We start from the raw sequence: 22126 nt of genomic DNA, 5'->3' as shown, positions 1-22126 counted from the left end.
CTGATGAACTACATGTGATAACAAGCCACAGGTGATCAGGGTGAGGTCCTCAAACTCAGCCCCATGTCAGCCACTCAGTCCTGAACGCATACCACCCGGTGGGAGAAACAGAAAACAAAAACAAAGCCAGCCAAACACCCCAGCTCACAACAATATTATTATTTTGCAAGATATTCTAATGCCTGTTAAAGCCTATAGTTCTGGAAAGTGTTGAACCACAGTAGCAAAAACTGACAAGACAGTTGAGGCGGGCGGATCGATCCTAATATCGTGTAAAAAGATCGATACTCAAGCTTTTCTTCTCTCCCGCACGCACTGGCTGCTGTGCATGCAGATTCATCAAAGTCTACTCTCTGTCTGTCAGAGCAGCGCTAAGCTGTGTCACACAACCGGCCCTCTACCTCAGGAGATTTTGTTTTAAGTTGTGTTGAGCGATATTTTTTTAAACAAAAATGTTGATTGTGATAATAAAGTATTTTGTTGTCACATACAATGTTTGGTGAAATTCTATTGTAGGTCTTTTGGATCCTTTGGATCTATGAAGCTTAAATATGAAAAGGTATCGGTATCGATATCGGCGATACTGGGCCTGTATTTACTTGGTATCGGATCAATACCAAAATTCCTGGTATCGCCCACCTCTACAAGACAGTACAGCAGATTCACTGCCCAGAAAGGGTATGTAAATTAAATACAAACTAATTTATTGTTATTATTACTTACGTTGTGCCTGCGCTCAGGTTTTCCTCCTCCCTCCTGTGAGGAGGCCTGACTGACTGTGTGTTATGGCTCCTCCTGCTACGGTAGACCGGAGCCAGACGCAGTAGAAGTGCAGGAGAACGGGAATAATAACACACAGCCAAACTCTGTTTTGATTTTCTTTCTCCGCGGAACATGGCACATGACGGGACGCTGACGAAAACGATATAGACGATGCACTTAACGTCGCCTCTTCTGCTGTGACGGCTTCGACGGTTTCTTCCAAATTAACACCCCAAATGAACTCCGTCAGAGCAAGTAACGTTAGCAGAAGACCAAGGCGAGTGTCGAGGCCGCGCCCGGTGCAGCCGGAGAGGAACCACCAGGAAAGAGGTAAACTTTGTCCAACAGAACAGCTGTCTGCCTGAACGGTGTGGCCTGTGGCTGTATGGTTTTGCCAGTTAATGTTGGTTATGTATAGCAGAATGACGTGTGTGTGTAACCCACTGGTTAGCTCTCACGGCAGTCTGAGTATCACGGCCGTGCGGCCAGGAAACACCGAGGCTTCTGTGTTTGAAACTAGCCAGGCCGCGCTTTGTTTTGTCTTGATTTTTTTGCTCGTGTCGGCCTTTTTCTTGCTTTATTGAATCCGCAGTGCTGCTGAATGTAGTTTTTTCTCGTCTGGCGTTAGGTTAGCGGAGGGAATTATGAGCGATAGACGGGGCTGCAGAACACGGAGCAACGGCATTAGCTGCGCAGAGGTTTGGCCAGTTAGCCTTAGCTAAAGAGGGCTAACTGTTCTTATTAGCATGTTTGGCTATCTGCGCCCTGACGTTTAAAAATACGCACAGTCCTCAAAACCTTTGAAACGCTGAAGCACAAATACCTGTAGTTCCTACAGCAGAATTAGGCGTTAGTTATACTATATGTCGTCTTAGTTGTATTTCATGACAATTCAGTTTGGGCAAATATTAGCTCCATTTGTTGGCACAGTAACCATCGTTTAGGAATGCTCTGTAATCAGCTGCCTTAGCCAAAACCCTGTTTAAAGACTCAGTCAGCTTGTGTGACACTGATCGATTACTAATGAACATGATTCATTGAATCAAGTAGGTGCGTAATAGGCTGTAGCATTTAATCGTACTGGATGACAAGCCATAGAGTTAAATCTTGTTTTCCCACAAAGAGAGCACAAAAATGCACAACTGTATTATTCTGTTAATAATAGAGCTTCATGCAGTCTTTGTCCATCTCTTTATGTGTTCAGTCATTACTGGCAAGGCAAATCGTCTGTCCGCTGGCAAAAAGTGGCCATTACTTATGCTACCCATCATTTTGGCGCTTATATTTTGAGTTAATTTATATCAAGTGGAAGAGGTTTGCTTTCAGTTTCAGTTTTAAGGAAGATAATTTTAGAATTTTTTATTTTTTGTATTTGAAATGGCATATACAAATTAAAATGTGTGAAATACCAAGTGTTCCAATATTTTGGAGGGCATTGTATATCTTGGCTGCAAGTGTTCAACCAGGCTGTGAAATCCTTTGTTTTCTACAACTGATAACGGTTGGTCATGGAGTACAATGAAGATGAGCAACTTCTCGGTCATCCCTGTAGCTTTCACGTTGTCTGGTAGAAGTTTGCCTTGTTTTTGGAATGACTCCAGAATTGAGTCCTGTCGGCTCCTTTCATTTATATACCACCAGCTAAAAAGTCCTTGTGCTCTTTAATGTTGCTTTTTCAAATGTTTAAGTTTGCTGTATTGTAGGTTGTGATGGAGCTTCCACCTCTTGGTACCATGGCTTTGTAAACATTGCACGTTGCTGTCTTGCTTTGTGGCGTTTCTAGTGTAAAATATTTCCACACAGCGGACGTGATGAAAAGTTGGTCAGCAACAGCGCTACTCATTGCTCACCTGTTAACTGGCTGCCAACTGTGGAAGCGATTTCCTGAGCGGAGGCATGTCTTGTACTCTCCGTCTCATTGAGACACACCTCCATTCAGGAAATCCATTCCCCATTTTGCAGCCAGCTAGTACAGCAAACAACACAGAATCACTTTTGGAGACGTTTCGGCACAGAACACACAGACATGGCTCCTGGATTGGAAATATCCGCAGGTTGGATCTAAAATTTCTGATCCATGAATTACGTTGGTATCGGAACCTGATACTGATATTGGATGGGATTGGCCCCATTTCTTCTCCATGCACAGCCTCTGCTCTGGAACCCCCCTGCTTGATGGGTATTGGTCCTTATTCTTCTCTGGGGTTGCCCAGGGTGTGAAGCACCGAGTGGGTGTGGAGATACTCTGCTGCTTTGGAGTTTACTCTGGTAGATAAGAGTGTTGCTTCCCTGCTCCTTGGGGGGAGGGTGGGGAGCTATGACTGTTGCTAGTGCGTATGGATGGAACAGCATTTCGGCATATTCAGCCTTCTTGGAATCCCTGGATGGAGTCCTGTGTGGGATTTCCAGTGGGGGAATCCATTGTTTTGCTGGGAGACTTAAACGCACACCTCGGCAATGACAGAGACACCTGGGGTGCGTGGTTGGGAGGAATGACGTTCCTGATCTAAACCAGAGCGGTTGTTTGTTGGACTTCTGTGCTCGTCATGTACTATCCATAACCACCACCATGTTTGGACATAAGGGTGATCATAAGTGTACATGGTACCAGAGCACCCTAGGCTGAAAGTCGATGATCGATATTATGGTCGTATCATCTGATCTGAGGCTGCACGTTCTGGACACTTGGGTGAAGAGAGGGGCAGAGCTGTCAACTGATCACCATCTGGTGGTGAGTTTGATCAGAGGATGGGAGAGGACTTTGGGCAGACCTGGTGAACCCAAATGGATGGTGCGAGTGAACCGGGAACATCTGGAGGAGCCCACTGTCCGAGAGATCCTTAACTCACGCTTTCGGCAGAGCTTTTCTAGCATCCCTGTGGAGATTGGGGACATTGAACCAGAACGGGCAGTGTTCAAAACTTTCATTGCTGAAGCAGCAGCAGTGATCTGTGGACTGAAAGTCTTAGGTGCCTCAAGTGGCGGTAACCCTTGAACACTGTGGTGGACACCAGTGGTCAGGGAAGTCATCTGACTGAAGGAGAAGTATTTCCTGAATATGAGGACTCTGGAGGCAGTTGCAAGATGAAGCATGGGGAGGCAACACAGCAGGTGTGGGAGGAGTTCAGAGCAACCATGGAGAAGGACTTCGGTTGGCACCAAGGTGCTTCTGGAGGACCATGCGGCACTCCAGGAGGGGAAAATGTGGGACCATCCCAGCTATATACAATAAGGATGGGACTTTGTTGACATCAACTGAGGAGGTGATCGGTCTCTGGAAGGAGCACTTTGAGGAACACTTGCATCAGATTGGAGTGCCCTCTGTAGTAGAGGCAGAGCTGGAAGCTAATGAGGGATCATCATCAGTGTCCCTGGTGGAGGTCACTGAGGTAGTTAAACAACTCCACAGTGGCAAAGCCCCGGGGGTTGATGAGATCTGTCCAGAAATGCTGAAGGCTCTAGGTGTGGAGGGATTGTCTTGGATAAGATGTCTCTTCAACAGGGATGGTGTTGCATTTGCTTTACTGTAGTATTGTGATGGAAAGGGAGTTGAGCTGAAAGGTGAAGCTCTTGATCTTTTGGTCAATCTACATTCTTACTCTCACCTCTGGTCATGAGGGTTCGACCATGACCGAAAGAACTAGATTGCAAGTACAAGTGACTGAAATGGGTTTCCTCTGGAGAGTGATTGGTGTCTCCCTCAGAGATAGGGTGAGAAGCTCAGTCATTTGTGAGGCACTCAGAGAAGAGCCGCTGCTCCTTTGCGTTGAGAGGAGCCAGCTGAGGTGGTTCAGGCATCTGGTAAGAATGCGTCTTGCGCACCTCGCTAGGGAGATGTTTCAGGCACCTCCAGCTGGGAGGAGAGCCCGGGGAAGACCCAGGACTAGGTGGAGAGATTGTGTCTCTGCACTGGCCTAGGAACACCTCGTTATCCCCCAGACAGAGCTGGTAAATATGCCCTGGGAAGGGGAAGTTTGGGGTCCTTTACTGGAGCTGTTGCCCCCATGACCCGATCCCATATAAGCAGTTGAAGATGTGATGAGAGAGGTGATCTAAAATATGGTGATTTAACGTGTGTAACATCCCAGTACAATGCAAATATGCGATCGGGAAGTTGGTAGGGAGTGAAGTGTCCACCTTCTTGTCAAACATGTCATTCACAGGGTCACATGTCACAGGATTGTTGTTTCCTGTGTATTTACTTGATTGACTGTTGAGCTTACGTTTTAGCAGATAACTGTGGAAACTGGTGCACTCCTCTGGCAGTAAATGCCTGAGTCAAGCAATATTGCAGCATTGCTTTTTTCCCTTTGAAATGGCAGAGATGTTGCATTAACTAGCTGGTTTTGTTGCACAGACATTGTTTGTAGTGGTAGCTGGGGAGTCATCCTTGCAACCAGAGCAACAAGCAGTCCGTTTGCATCTCCTATTTGGGTAGCTATCAACTCTTCATGCCATGGTGAAGCACCTTCGAAATACACTTTGAGTGTAGCTCCGAGAGTGCTAACACTGTAGTTGATTTAGTGTACAGAATGATTACTTCCTCTCGTGTAATTATCAATTTGGTGGATACAACAACAGGTAATTAACCAGGGTGTCATTCTGTTGTCTTTTTTTTGTGGTTTTGTTTGGTCAGTTCTGCCTTAGCAGTTATGCACTGTATTGTGTATTACCAATAACTGTATGGTTGAAAGATTAGTTATTTGTGAGGAGTACTCAGGTGATAATTTAAATAGTTAGATTTTCTCAATGAAAGGCGATGATGTGTTAACCTCTGTTGCTGCTAACAAAGGCACATGCTACAGAGCTGCACCACAGCAGAGACCATTATGCCACACAGGACACGAGTCGAACACACCCTTAGTGCTGAGTGATGGCACTTAGCTACTTATTATTCAGAAGATAATTTAACTGTTGCTCACTCAGTAATATTTCAGCTTGAGTTGATTAGTAATTGTATCAAGCACATGATGTGAAATGCACTGGTACATGCTTGTGTGGTATGTATGCTTTTTTTTTTTTGTCAACTGTATTGATGTGTTGTTCTCAATGATCAATATTTTCTTGTCCATTATGCTTTGCAGATGAGGACATTCCTGCAGATATGGTTGCAGAAGAATCTGGTCCAGGAGCTCAAAATAGTCCATACCAACTTAGAAGGAAGTCTCTACCCAAGAGAACAGTGTGTCCAACAAAGACAAATATGGAGGTACTTTAAAAATATTGAAATATAAAATGATTGACAGAGTTGAGAAGATTTTGTGGTGAAGATAGCTTTTTCCCCTTCTAATTAAGGAGAATCACAAATAATTTGTCAGTTGTGGTGTAATGTGCAGCGATCTGAGTTAAACTCTGGGAGGAAGTTAAGTTTGTAGTTTTGCAGTGTTTTAATAAAGAACACACACCCAACTTTTTTGCTGATGGATGACAAATTTAGCTTTTTCCTGCAATACCAAATGGTTACACTGTAGCAAAAGTCTTTTGTTCAGTTTTACAAGATGGAAGCTGCAAAGAGGCAGTTTGTTTGGTTGAAGGACTCATGAGACTGCTTAATGTACCAAAGACCCCCACGGATGTTGGGGGTTAGGGTCACTGTTAAAAAAAAAAAGTTTGAAAGAAATACTGTGTGTAATGTCTGTCCAGTTTCCACTCTTAGTGTCTGACTGTTTGGTTAGTCATGACTTTAATGCTTGTAGTAATATTGTGTTAACTGTTTTGTTTTATTGTTATTGACAGGGTGCTTCCACTTCAAACACAGAAAACTTTGGACACAGACCTAAGCGTCCTAGAGTTACAGGAAAATGTCAAGATTTGCCAGGTGAGTAAAAAATACGCTTGTCATAGACAATGTAGGTTCTTATTTGCTGTGTGACTTGAGTATTTTGTACAAAGTACATTTTATTATGGCATTTCTACAAGACTTTAATTCCACTAGGGTTTCAGACCAATAATTTTTTTCTTACCCTCACTTAATAACAGCAGTGTGTTGACTAAAATTCTTTTGATTAAAGGGGGAACAAACAACCTGCTTGTTTTAGGTAGTGGTGAGTGCTCGTATGTTTTTGCAGTGTCACTTTTGTTGTTACATACATATGTTTTTGATTATCCTCAGAATTGGATGTTTTTTGAGAATAATATATATTCTGCAGTTCGAATGTGTGTAATTGTAGAGATCCTGTTATAGTGTGTTGAATTCTGTTGGTGACAAGTTGTAACTGGGCAAAATTTTAGGATTGTGCAATGATGCAAGGAACCAGACAGTTATGGAGTACCTCTGTTTGTTTCATAAAAAGAGGTATTATATTGAAATACTTGAACATTTTAACAGTGTTTTAAACTAAAATTACTTTAAACATTGCTATTGGGCTATTTTATCTGAAATACCACAATATTAGCATAACCTATAACCTTTTATACCTCAGTGGAGAATTTTGGTGTTTTTTCCTTACAAAACATGGCTATTATAGGGTATATCTATTTGTTGTGTGAAAACAGGTAGTGGGGACCACAATTTCAATGTTAACATTTGATTTCATTAATGGGACACTCTAAGGCTTCAAAAAAATATAGTTTTGTAGAGTTGTGGGGGGGGGGGGGGGTATGCATGTATACCCATGTTGGCCCATGGACTGCCATTACTTTGTTGATGCACCTTTGGTAGCAATTACAGCCTCGCATCTTTTGGAATATGATGCCACAAGCTTGGCGCACCAATCTTTGGCGTTTTGTCAATTCCTCTTTGCAGCACCTCTCAAACTCCATCAGGTTGGATGGGGAGTGTCAGTGCACAGCCATTTCAGAACACTCCAGAGATGTTTGATCAGATTCAGGTCTGGGATCTGGCTGGGCCACTCAAGAAGATTCACAGAGTTGTCCTGAAGGCACTCCTTTGATATCTTGGCTGTGTGCTTATGGTCATTGTTCTGCTGAAAGATGAACCGTCACCCCAGTCTGAGGTCAAGAGCGCTCTGGAGCGGATTTTCATCCAGGATGTCTCTGTACATTGCTGCATTCAGCTTTCACTCAATCCTGACTAATCTCTCTTGCCACTGAAAAACATCCCCACAGCACGATGCTGCCACCACCTTGCTTCACTGTCGGGATGGTGCCTGGTTTCCTCTGAACATGATGCCTGGCATTCATGCTAAAGAGTTCAATCTTTGTCTCATCAGACCAAAAAATTTTGATTCTCATGGTATGAGAGTCCTTCAGGTGCCTTTTGGCAAACTCCAGGCAGGCTGTCATGTGCCTTTTTACTAAGGGGTGGCTTCTGTCTGGCCACTCTACCATACAGGCCTGATTGGTGGATTGCTGCAGATATTTGGCTGCTTCTGTTGAAGAGGAAAGGTTTACTGACTTTGACTTTGTGGATGATGCTGTGACCTTTGCAGAAGTTGAGGCATCAGAATTTCTGGGTTTGAGATTGTTGTGGATCAAGACTAAGATTCATGCTTTTAGCGACTTCCTGGACTCATTCAGTCAGAAATGCATCTGTACTCGTATGTGGTGAAAGTGTTGAAGCTGTAGAGACATTAATATATCTCGGCAGTGGCATACATGTCTCTTGAGTCCTCTGCCTTTGAGATTGAGAAGCGGCTGGGAAGAGCTTAAGGTGTCACAAGGCCGCCGGACAAGGGTGTTTAGAGATGTGGAGATCATTGCATGCGAACAAAAGGCCTTCTGATTCTTTTAAGTCTTTGTGATTTTGATACACAGCAATGATGTATGGTGTTTGTGTGTCACACAGCACGAAAAAGGACAGGGCGTTGTTGAGGAGAATGAGGTGTACAGCAACACGCTGGCAGGAGTGTGGGTGACGGTGGGCAGCACACCGGTGCTGATGAGGAACTGGTGCTACCGGTGTTACCCGTCTTGCTTATGATTTCAGGACTTGTTCAGACTGCCAATAAATATCCCATTTATGTGCATGTCCAATTTCAATCTGATTCCATGAATGTTTTCCTTAGTGAAAAGAAATTTATTCTGCCCCTTTTTTATTTTTATTTATTTTGTTTTATTTTTGGACTATTAATCTTCATATGGAGAGGACCCAACGTGCCCCAAATGACAGGCTGTAGGAAATTCAAGGGATTTGAGCCCCAGTGATCTCACTGTGTAAAAGATAAACAGTTCAGATGCCCTGCATAACACTAGTCTTTATCACCTGTAGATGGCATGATGCTGTGCCGGGAGAGGAAGATGGATTAGGGTGTGACAGTTAATACTGTTTGCTGTTTTTTTTTGTTTTTTGTTTTGTTTTTTTTATATTTACATGATTGTGTGTTCTTTTCATTCCCATTTATTGTTGCACCATTATATGATTGCTGTCTGTCATAGGTGCAGCTGCATTTTCAAATCAAATCACAGGAACTTGGTTAATTGAAAGCTGTATTGGTAGTACCATAAATGTTATGATGATGTGCATGCTCAGTGAAAGCAAAGCTCTGTTAGAAATGAAAGCATGCTGAAAGGACAAAGACCGCTCAACACCCACAGCTTACACAAACTATAATGTATAGCCATATCCAAAATAAGCTTCACATTAAGTTTTGAATCTTTTTTTCACTCTTAACCATGCTTATTAAATTTTTCAGATTTATCATTTAAAACTTGTCACTTTGGCTGTGTTGGCGGTGTTCGTATCGTGTGCCAGATAAATACATCCATCATATTAATCACAGATCATGTTTTTTTTTTTAATACAGTAATTACTAAATGTATCCATTTTAAATGTTTTTAGTATTTCTCGGGAAACCCGTGCTTGCTTGAACATTTTCTTTTGCTTGCTGCAATGTGCACGGGTATGATTGCTGCATTTGGATTGTATTTTATCTCTTTAAAAAAAAACATGCCATTTTATTTTTGAAAATATATTTATATATTTTTATGTTGTTGTCCTTCCAGCAGCTCCAGCTGAGCAGTATTTACAGGAGAAGCTTCCAGATGAGGTGGTGCTGAAAATTTTCTCTTACCTGCTGGAGCAGGACTTGTGCCGTGCTGCATGTGTGTGTAAGCGCTTCAGTGAGCTGGCCAATGACCCCATCCTCTGGTGAGACTTGTTGATGTCATGACGCAGTTAAATAGAATTTGAGGTTTAGTGATAGCATTTATATGTATTCCCTCTACTAACAAAAAATTTGGGGTGCACGTAGGCATTACCTGTCTAAGAGCCTTCATGACGCACCTCCAAGAAAACCTTAGAATGAAACATCACACAATGGTAGCACACCATTTGAAGGTGTGCATGAATGAAAATAATTCTGGTCTGTTTTTTTTTTTTTTTTCCCCCAGGGTAGAGAAATTGAATTATGTGTTCAGTTGATTAATTGTATGATATAGCCCTTGTAAAAGCATTTCCTAAACCATTTGGTGCATCCCTGTGAAACTTCACACAGTGGTCATGTACCATGTGAATATGTGCATGATGGAAAGTAATTCTGGTACAGTAGCTTCAAGCAGAGAAAATTGGACCTTTTATTTGTTTTTTTTATACATCATATTTGTCAATTACATATACAAAAGTTGACCAGTTGGTTAATTCTGGTATTTTTGTCTCAAAAGATTTACTATAGCCAGTAACTAGTATGGCAAACAAGGGGTATCATTTTTATACCCTTCATTACAAATCTCTGGTTTGATTAGGTATTTTCAAGAGAACAAAGTAGTTTAAATGATAAGTCTTTTGGTTTTGGAATGTTTAAACTTGTACAAATAGAAATGGAAATCAGGGAAAACTGGGACTTGAGAGTTTGCTGCAGGATTTTTATTCTGGCTCAACTATCTTCTCGTGCAGATGTGTTTGTGTCTTGTAAATTGTTTACCAGTTAAGTAAATGCTTTGTACAGTCAGGTCGATAAGTATTTTGACAGTGACACAGTCTTTGGAAATTTGCCTGTACACCACCACAGTGCAGTCAAAATGCAACCTTCAAGATTTTTTTATTTTATTAAATTAATTAATTAATTAATATTTATTGTATTTATTTAGTGTAGCCTTTTAGCTTTAATTCAAGGAGCTTAACAAAAGTATTGCATTAACCATTTAAGAATTGCAGCCCTTTTCATACACAGTCCCTCCATTTTCCAAGCCAGTAAGTTACTGGATAAACTAAACATACCAGTAATTATTATTGTTAATAGAAATTGTAATTTTTACAGCTAGTTTTCTTGAGACAGGCCAGAGGATGAATATATGAATATTTTCAAGTCTAATATGCCTTGGACTATATTTATGTCAACCATTAATAAATGCAAACAGTATTGTACTTTTTAAAAATCTGCTTTTACTTTTCATGGCTATCAGTTGTTTTCCAGCCATAGAAAGTCCAGTGAAAGGTTATCCAGTCATGTCATTTTTCTGCAGATTTAGCTGAATTTAGGTGACGCTGCCCGTGAATGGCAAAGAAACGCACACACTCACCCACACAAGATAAATCCAAACTCATGAGCGTGAAAAATTTATTCAAATTTCAGTTCAACTTCAATTTAATTCATTTTATATAGTGCCATATCACAACAAAACTGCCTCAAGGCCCTTCATACAAGCAAGGTCAAACCTTACCAACCCCTAGAGCAAGCACACAGGTGACAGTGGTAAGGAAAAACTCCTCCTGATGATATTGAGGAAGAAATCTCAAGCAGAACAGACTCAGAGGGGTGACCCACTGCTTATGCCATTCTAACAGCTGCGTGTCGTCAGAGAGCTGCGTGTCGTCAGAGCGAGCTGCAAAAAAGTTTGTACCTGAGTTTTCAGAGGTGGTGTTTGTGGTTGCCATCTGCCACGCCGGTGTTTGCCAACCCGGACAGTGGGAATACCACCTCAACCGGCAACTTAGCCCCGCGACTGGACAGCAACAACGTCCGAGGCCCGCCCAACGTGGTGAATTCACTGAGGCCGCGCGCTGCGTCATTAGAGCCGCGCGTCACGAGTGCCGCTTCCCCGAGGCCTCGTGCAGCCACCGCGGATCCATCAGCGCGGAAACACCGAGGCCGCGCGGCACCAGCGCAGTGCAGATCCATCCCGGTGACAAACAACGCAGGCTGTTAACATCGGCGATCGACAAGCTGCTCATAAGCCGACCATGGGGCCTAAGAAGGTTCTGACAGCGGAGGAAGGTGACGATATTAAAAAATCTCTGGACTTTCTATCAGAGGAGATTTCTGTTGTGAAGCAGCAACAGAAATCAATCATGGATCTGGTGGAGGAGGTGAAGGCATTACGGCTCCAGAATGCCGAGAAAGACCGGCATCTGGTGCAGCTGGAAAATAGAGTGGCTGAATTGGAGCAGTACACCAGAATTAACGACGTCATCATCACAGGTCTTCACATCAAACCACGGTCCTACGCACGGGCGGTAACAGATGAGAGCGGAGGGGAGCCCAGTGAACAGGAGGTCAGCTCTGTGGAAAAACAGGTTGCTGATTTCCTCCTATCTAAAGGTATAGAAATGGATTTAAATAACATTGAAGCGTGCCACCCTCTGCCCCGGAGAAATGACGGTGATAAACGAACCGTCATCATGAGATTCATCAACAGAAAACACAAAACAGCACTGTTAAAACAAGGAAGAAAACTGAAAGGGACAAACGTATTCATCAATGAACATCTCACCAAACGGAATGCTGACATCGCCAGGAAAGCACGCTTCTTGAAGAAACAGGGAAAAATCCAGCACACATGGACTTCAAACTGTAAAATATTCATCAAACTGAACGGATCACCAGAACAAGCAAAAGTCATGGCAATAAGGAACATCGAGGAGCTGGACAAATATGAACAATAGTGTTTCTTAAAGCGAGGATCTGGACAAATATGACCAATAAGGTATGAGGACACAAACACATCACAACACCATGACACAGACCAGAGGAACCTATTCATCTACTACCTATTCATCTACATCTGGAGACAAGAAGGATATAACTCAAAGGATTGCTGATCATGGAAAAGTAGAACTGAGAACATTTAAATACACAGACCACAATGTACTGGACTTGGAGCACGATATAGACCCGGACAATAATTTCTTCTCAAATATCAATGACAGTTGTTGCTATTATACAGATGAACAGTTTAATCGGCTCATTAGAAGGGATAACAAATTATCAATAATCCATTTCAACAGCAGAAGTCTATATGCAAACTTTAACAACATTAAAGAATATTTAAGTCAGTTTAAAAAAATATTTAACATAATTGCTATATCAGAAACATGGATCAATGAAGATAAAGGAATGGATTTTGAACTGGATGGATATGAATTTAATTGTGTAAACAGAAAAAATAAGAGTGGAGGAGGAGTGGCTGTGTATGTGGATAAGAACATGGATTATAAAATAGTAGACAATATGACAACTGTGATTGATAACTTATTAGAATGTATAACTATTGAAATATGTGAAGAAAAAAGCAAAAATGTATTAGTCAGCTGTATATATAGAGCACCAGGATCTAGTATTGAAACATTCACTGACTGTATGGGAAAAATGTTCTCAAAAACTAATCAAAAAACTGTGTTCATTTGTGGTGACTTAAATATTGATCTGCTCAATCCAAATAAGCATAAATAACAGATGAATTTATCAGTATAATGTACAGTATGAGTTTATATCCAAAAATCACCAGGCCAAGCAGAATTACATCCCATAGTGCTACCTTAATTGATAATATATTCAGCAATGATATTGAGAATAACACTGTGAGTGGATTATTAATCAATGACATTAGTGATCATCTACCAGTTTTCATCGTTTATAATAGAAACCATCGGCGGAATCAGCCAGAGGAGAAAATAAAATACAGGCGAGTGCGGACAGAGGAAAACATGAACACACTAAAGAAGGATTTACAGGAGCAAAACTGGGAAAAGGTATACAGTGAAAGTGATGTTGATAGTGCATATGAAACTTTTTACAAATATTTACATCATTATATGATAAAAATTGTCCAATTAAACAAGACTACAGAAAACAAAAAATCCAAGCTCGACCATGGATGACGAAAGGGTTACGAAATGCATGTAATAAGAAAAATACACTGTATAGAGAATTCATAAAACTAAAGACTAAAGAGGCAGAAAATAGATATAAGAAATACAAAAATAGATTAACTAATATTATACGGGTATGTAGGAAGGAATATTATAGTAACATATTATATAATAACAAAAACAATATTAAAGGAATATGGGATATATTAAATAGCATTATCAAAAATGGTAATAAAAAACAGAGTTACCCTCAGTATTTCATTGATAATAATGTCAAGAAGGAAAATAAGGATGAGGTAGTCAACGGTTTTAATAATTTTTTTGTAAATATTGGACCAAGCTTGGCAGAAAAAATTCCCGATTCCCAATCTGAGGATTGGGATAATAATCTTATAGAAAGAAATCCCTGTTCAATGTTCCTCACAGCAGTGGATGGAAATGAAATTATAGACATTGTGAATAATTGTAAATATAAAACATCTACCGATTTAAATGAAATTGATATGGTGGTGGTAAAACAGGTCATTGAATGGATTGTAGAACCATTAACATACATCTGTAACTTATCATTTCAAACCGGTAAATTTCCCAATCAAATGAAAATAGCTAAGGTTGTGCCGCTGTATAAGACTGGGGATAGACACCACTTCACAAATTATAGACCTGTTTCTTTGCTTCCACAATTTTCCAAATTATTAGAAAAGTTATTCAATAATAGATTAGACAAATTCATAAATAAACATAAATTACTTACTGATAGTCAATATGGATTCAGAGCACATAGTTCAACATCACTTGCATTAATAGAATCAGTTGAGGAGATTACAAACGCCATAGACCACAAATTACATTCAGTTGGAATATTTATAGACCTTAAAAAGGCTTTTGATACAATTAATCATGACATATTAATCAATAAACTTGAACAGTATGGGATTAGGGGGTTGGTGTTGCACTGGGTGAGAAGCTACTTAAGTAACAGAAAACAGTTTGTGAAGTTGGGGGAATATACATCATCATGCTTGGACAATGCTTGTGGCGTCCCACAGGGGTCAGTATTGGGTCCAAAACTGTTTCTAATTTATATAAATGATATTGTCAATGTTTCCAAAATATTAAATTAGTATTATTTGCAGATGACACAAGCATTTTTTGTTCAGGGGGGGATTTGCAGGAGTTACTGAGGAGGATCAGTATAGAAATGGGAAAATTGAAAATATGGTTTGACAGAAACAAATTATCATTAAACTTAAGTAAAACAAAATACATGTTATTTGGCTATTGTAATACAGACATACAGGTTCAGTTACAAGTCGAGGGGGTAGATATTGAAAGGGTACATGAAAATAAGTTTCTGGGGGTGATAATAGATGATAAGATAAACTGGAAGACTCATATAAAACATATACAAAGTAAACTGTCAAGAAGCATTTCAGTTCTAAACAAAGCGAAACATATTCTGGACCACAACTCACTCCGCATTCTTTACTGCTCACTGGTTTTACCATATTTACAGTACTGTGCAGAGGTATGGGGTAATACTTATAAAGGTACAACACAATCACTATCAGTAATGCAGAAAAGAGCTATAAGAATTATTCATAATACTGGCTATAGAGATCATACAAATCCACTATTTTTACAATCCAAATTCTTAAAATTCACAGACTTGGTTCATTTTCAAACAGTACAAATTGTGTATAAAGCAATAAACAATTTACTTCCAGCAAATATTAAAAATATGTTTTTTAACAGATCAGGGGATTACAGTCTGAGGGGGAAATTTAATTTAAAGCATCAGTGGGCACGAACAACATTAAAAGGTTTCTGTATTTCTGTCTGTGGGGTGAGGATGTGGAACAGATTGGGAGTGGGGCTCAAGCAATGTCCAAGCATGAACCAGTTCAAACAGCGGTACAAAAATATGTTTTTTTCTGGGTATAGGGAGGAGGAAGGGTAATGAGGGTTAGGGTGTTTTTGTTTTTTCCTTCGGCTTGTAAATATATAGTATTTTGTATGTAAGTAGGTATGTGAAGGTGTATATTTATGTTTGTGTATATATATGTGTATATATGTATATGTGTATGTATGTTGATGTGTGTATGTATATGTATATATATATATATATATATATATATTGATATCGATTTAGGTGTGTAGGAATCTATGTGTATATGTGGCAAAGGGTATTACTGGTTGTGGGGAAGAAGGGGTAGGGATAAATAAGCTGATGCTTCACCCTACCCCTTTTCGGACATGTTGGGTACACAGTAGGAACTTTTTTGTTGTTGTCTTTACTGATCTATCTTGTAATTGTTGTTGTATCAAATGTTCGAAATAAACAGTTTTCATTCATTCAACAGTTACAAGGCGTTACAAAGGTGAAGAAACAGAAAATAGGAAATCAAAACATAAAAAACACAAGAAGCAAGGTGCATTTGATGAAAAGACCACACAGGCATTTTATTTATTTAACCAGGTTAGTCCCATTGTCCCAAACTCCACAGGTGGGAATCAAACCCTTGACTTTCTTGCTGTGAAGCAACAGTGCTAACCACTAAGCTACCGTACTGCCTATTTATGTCACAGGCAGGGGTCCTCCAGCATTCCTCTTGCTGGCAGTGGGGCTGTTCCCGTGGCAATGTTAATTCCAAACGCAGACTGCAGTGTACTGAATCAGCTTCAGGCTTGGCATCTCGTGGTCAGTGCCAACTTTATTATTTATGTTTTAATTGTGACCTGCCAAGGGACTGCAGATGTAAGTTAGCTTTAAGCTAACTCTGGTATAATGCATCAAATGGAAACATTTATGTTTTTTATTGTACATGGTCCTTTTACAAATAAATGAATAAAGAAGAAGAACACCCTGTGGTCTGCAGCCGTCAATCCTGCAATCCTATGTGGCGTATCCACACCTCGGACAGAGAGAAAACCAGCAGAATCAGTTGGCCTTAGGTATAATTCATGAGAAGTAAATCGACAGGAAAGCAGAGAAAATACTAAGGTGATCACCGGCTGCTAGGCCTAAGCTTCGCTAACAGACTCAGAATTTAGATAAAGCTGATGCCGAGAGATAAAGCTGAGGCCGAGACCTGTTCCGTTGCTAATAAAATTAATTTAGAAGGACAGGTAGCATAGTACCATACTATGCCAGTATGCTAGCCATACAAGAGGGAGAATAAATGAGTCTTAAGTCAGGACTTAAAAATCTCTACAGAATTGTCTGTTTTATCTCCATAGGGAGATCATTCCACAAAACCGGTGCATGATAAGAGAAAGCTCTGCTGCCCACAGACTTTTTATACACCCCAGGGACACAAGGTAGTCCTGCACCCTGAGAACGCAGAGGCCGAGCTTGTACAAAGGGTTTAATTTGATTAGCCGAGTAGGATGGTGCTAGTTCATGAATAATTTTATAGGTTAATAGCAGAACCTTAAAATCCAACCTCGCAGAACCTTAAAATCCAACCTCACAGAGACAGGATGCCAGTGTAGATATGCAAAAAGTGGTGTAATGTGGTCAAGCTTTCTGCTTCCTGCCAGTAGTCTGGCAGCAGCATTCTGAACCAGTTGGAGACCCCTAATGCTGGACTGCGTTAAACCAGAAAATAGAACATTGCAGTAGTCCAATCTAGAAGAGACAAACTCATGAATCAGGGTGTCAGCATCAGCCATAGACAGGATGGGACGAATCTTCGCTATATTTCGCAGGTGGCAGAAAGCAGTTCTTGTAATATCTCTAATGTGTAGGACATAGGACAACGTTTGATCATAAATCATCACAAGGTTCCTCACTTTGTCAGTGTGATGTATGACACATGAACCTAGGTTAAGCATTAGCTTGTCAAAGTGATGCCAGTGTCTTGGTGGGCCAAGAACCATTATTTCGGTCTTGTCCAAGTTTAAAAGTAGGAAGTTTCTAGACATCCAACTTCTCACTGATGCAAGGCAATCTTCTAAGGACTTTATGTGAATGAGATTACCAGCACTTATCGGCATGTATAACTGAGTATCACCAGCATAGCAATGAAAGGTAATCCCAAAACGCCGCAATATGTGCCCATGGGGTGCTATATAAAGGGAGAAAAGCAGGGGGCCTAAGAAGGACGAATGTGGAACCCCATACTTCATGTCACCAAGGTTGGCGGTAGTGTTGTACAAGACACAATGAGAACAACTGGTCAGGTATGATGTCAACCATGCAAGGGCACTCCCAGTAATCCCAAAATGATTTTCCAGCCTATCAAGTAGAATGCAGTGATCCACCGTATCAAACGCAGCACTGAGATCTAACAGCATCAGAAGTGTAGTGGTGTCTGAATCCATTGCAAGCAGAAGATTGTTCATCACTTTAGTGAGAGCTGTCTCTGTTAGTGCAGCAGATAACAGAATATTTGCAGAGGAATCCTTCAAATCTGGTTACAAGCACCAAAGTTTGACTGTGTATACCTTTTGGTACATATTTTAGAAAAATAACGTTAGCCATTTGAATTTTCAATAGGGGGCCAAGTAGGGGTCAATTGAAGAACTGCATAGGGGTCAAAAAAATGTTCCAGTCATATTGAAAGCTATACCACATTATGTGTCTGATCACAAAGATTCCAAAAAGGGATATCTGTGACTGAATGTTCTGGAGTTATGGGGTAAAAACAGCAAGCATGGTGACAGGTCACTTTCAGTTTGTACAGGGGTCAAAAGTTAAAGTTGCTCCAATTATGGTAAAACATGATGCAAATTATTGGTTGAGTTAGTAGGATTTTAAAAAAGGAATAGTTTGCACCATGTGTCATGCTTAGTTATCATGTTATGGGGTAACATATGTCACATGTCATAGAATCCAATGGACATTTGACCTTTTCTTTGGAGACCAAACATTCAACACAGTCAGAACTATTCCATTTGTTAATTCTATTATTTCAACCAATAATTTGCACCATGTTTTACCAAAACTGGAGCAACTTTAACTTTTGACCCCCGTACAAACTGAAACTGACCTTTGTCACCATTCTTGCTGTTTTTACCGCATAACTCCAGAACATTCAGTTATAGATAGTCCAAACTATACCTTTTTTGGAATCATTGTCATCAGATACATAATGTGGTATCACTTTCAATATGATGGGAACATTTTTTAATTTTGACCCTGTGCAATTCTTCAGTTGACCCCTACTTGCCCCCCTGTTGAAAATTCAAATGGCTAAAGTTATTTTTCTACAATACATACCAAAAGGTATACACAGTCACATTTTGGTGCTTGTAACCGGATTTGAATGATTCTTACAGTTATCTGCTGTACTATGTAGAATTATATTTTCTAAAAGCAGACTGCAACGGCTCAAAAAGATTATTCTCAGTAAGGTGGTCCACGAGCTGCTGTGAAACCACTTTTTCCAGAATTTTAGAACAAAATGATAGATTTGATATCGGCCTATAATTTTTCAATACACTAGGGTCAAGATTAGATTTCTAAAGTAATGGCTTAATCACTGCAGATTTGAAACATTTAGGAACAGATCCCGAGGTTAATGACACCTTAATAATTTCCAACACAGTAGGCCCACAAGTGGGCCACAGATCCTTTAACAGTTTAGATGATGTAAGGTCGAATGAACAGGTTGTGCTTTTAGCAGGTGTTACAAATTTCATCAGCACGCTCAGTGAGATATATCAAATTCGGTAAATCTGTGTAATGTATCAGTGATGGCACCCACCTCGATAACAGGGTGTAGTGGCTAGATTAAGGCATGTTGGGATATATTTAAACTACCGGTAATGTCATCTCTATATCCTGGTGACCTCGAGTGAAAACAAGGGAGCAGCCGAAGGGACTTGCTATCAAAATGTTAGTTTCTCTTGTTCTATTCTACAACCCCTGGCAATAATTATGGAATCACCGGCCTCGGAGGATGTTCATTCAGTTGTTTAATTTTGTAGAAAAAAAGCAGATCACAGACATGACACAAAACTAAAGTCATTTCAAATGGCAACTTTCTGGCTTTAAGAAACATTATAAGAAATCAGGAAAAATAATTGTGGCAGTCAGTAACGGTTACTTTTTTAGATCAAGCAGAGGGAAAAAAATATGGACTCACTCAAATCTGAGGAATAAATTATGGAATCACCCTGTAAATTTTCATCCCCAAAACTAACACCTGCATCAAATCAGATCTGCTCGTTAGTCTGCATCTAAAAAGGAGTGATCACACACTGGAGAGCTGTTGCACCAAGTGGACTGACATAAATCATGGCTCCAACATGAGATGTCAAACAAAGGAGAGGATTATCAAACTCTTAAAAGAGGGTAAATCATCATGCAATGTTGCAAAAGATGTTGGTTGTTCACAGTCAGCTGTGTCTAAACTCTGGACCAAATACAAACATGGGAAGGTTGTTAAAGGCAAACATACTGGTAGACCAAGGAAGGCATCAAAGCGTCAAGACAGAAAACTTAAAGCAATATGTCTCAAAAATCGAAAATGCACAACAAAACAAATGAGGAACGAATGGGAGGAAACTGGAGTCAACGTCTGTGACCGAACTGTAAGAAACCACCTAAAGGAAATGGGATTTACATACAGAAAGCTAAACGAAAGCCATCATTAACACCTAAACAGAAAAAAACAAGGTTACAATGGGCTAAGGAAAAGCAATCGTGGACTGTGGATGACTGGATGAAAGTCATATTCAGTGATGAATCTCGAATCTGCATTGGGCAAGGTGATGATGCTGGAACTTTTGTTTGGTGCCGTTCCAATGAGATTTATAAAGATGATTGCCTGAAGAGAACATGTAAATTTTCACAGTCATTGATGATATGGGGCTGCATGTCAGGTAAAGGCACTGGGGAGATGGCCGTCATTACATCATCAATAAATGCACAAGTTTACGTTGATATTTTGGACACTTTTCTTATCCCATCAATTGAAAGGATGTTTGGGGATGATATCATTTTTCAAGATGATAATGCATCTTGCCATAGAGCAAAAACTGTGAAAACATTCCTTGCAAAAAGACACATAGGGTCAATGTCATGGCCTGCAAATAGTCCGTATCTTAATCCAATTGAAAATCTTTGGTGGAAGTTGAGGAAAATGGTCCATGACAAGGCTCCAACCTGCAAAGCTGATCTGGCAACAGCAATCAGAGAAAGTTGGAGCCAGATTGATGAAGAGTACTGTTTGTCACTCATTAAGTCCATGCCTCAGAGACTGCAAGCTGTTACAAAAGCCAGAGGTGGTGCAACAAAATACTAGTGATGTGTTGGAGCGTTCTTTTGTTTTTCATGATTCCATAATTTTTTCCTCAGTGATTCCATATTTTTTTTCCCCTCTGCTTGGTCTAAAAAAGTAACCGTTACTGATTTCTTATAGTGTTTCTTAAAGCCAGAAAGTTGCCATTTAAAATGACTTCAGTTTTGTGTCATGTCTGTGATCTGCTTTTTTTCTACAAAATTAAACAACTGAATGAACATCCTCCGAGGCCGGTGATTCCATAATTTTTGCCAGGGGTTGTACATTGAATTCCGTGATGCAGAACAAGAATAGACTTCAACCATTTACATCCTTGTGTTTCAGGAAGAGGCTGTATATGGAAGTTTTTGAATACACAAGGCCCATGATGCACCCTGAGGCAGGGAAGTTCTTCCAGATAAATCCAGAAGAATATGAACAGCTAAACCCTTGGAAGGAAAGTTTTCAGCAACTGGTATGAAACCTCCTGAGTGGCTCCTGTTTTATGTTGTATTTCATGTTTTTGTTTTTTGTTTGTTTTTTGTGTGTGTGTGTGTGTTAAAGGATCATTTATGTTGTATTCACAAGCTAATGTTTCTGTTACTGTTTCGTAGTTAGGACACAACATTTACTAAAACCATCTTCAGTTACTATGAAAGGTGATGGGTTTAATGAACCTGATGAATTATGCAGTACATTTACCACTTAGGGAAATTTTCCATGTTGTGCCATAAGTGAACACATTTGTAGCATATGAAATCAAACGTAGCTCTTTTATATGTTGTTGAAATATGATCAGGAAAGAAGACACAACAACAACAAAAAACATACATACATATATACATATATATATGGGTTATAATTTATGCTGTTTACTGGATTTGGATGTAATTAATTATTATTATGTAATTAATAATTCTTATTTGTACAAGAGTGACAGACTATTCCCATTTTCAGATCTGCTCCTTCAAAGTTAAAATCTGTATGTTTAAAAGGTTCGGCTGTTTAATTATCCATGAAACCTAAACAGGCTGTCATTGCAAAAGTCCTCTGGTTCAAACAAAACAATCACACTTTAATAATAAGACTGCTATGCCTTGTTGTGAAAAATGACTTTATAGTGAGTTGTACCAATAAGAAAAGTATT

At 40.0% G+C, this 22126-nt stretch overlaps 1 protein-coding gene across 1 annotated transcript in view; it reads left to right on the top strand.

Moving 5' to 3' along the window:
* Positions 1 to 782: 782 nt before the first annotated feature.
* Positions 783 to 22126, top strand: part of fbxo11a (F-box protein 11a) — a 42397-nt gene continuing 21053 nt past the window's right edge. Inside the window, 5 exon segments of the mRNA XM_034185570.1 lie at positions 783 to 1092; positions 5847 to 5971; positions 6499 to 6580; positions 9667 to 9811; positions 21325 to 21454. Of these exon segments, the coding sequence (XP_034041461.1) occupies positions 999 to 1092; positions 5847 to 5971; positions 6499 to 6580; positions 9667 to 9811; positions 21325 to 21454 (576 nt within the window). The 5' untranslated portion in view covers positions 783 to 998.

Source organism: Thalassophryne amazonica, chromosome 13 (genome assembly GCF_902500255.1).
Source record: "Thalassophryne amazonica chromosome 13, fThaAma1.1, whole genome shotgun sequence".
NCBI lineage: Eukaryota > Metazoa > Chordata > Actinopteri > Batrachoidiformes > Batrachoididae > Thalassophryne > Thalassophryne amazonica.
Note: the sequence above shows the minus strand (reverse complement) of the source record. Positions and strands in the feature narration are given on the sequence as shown.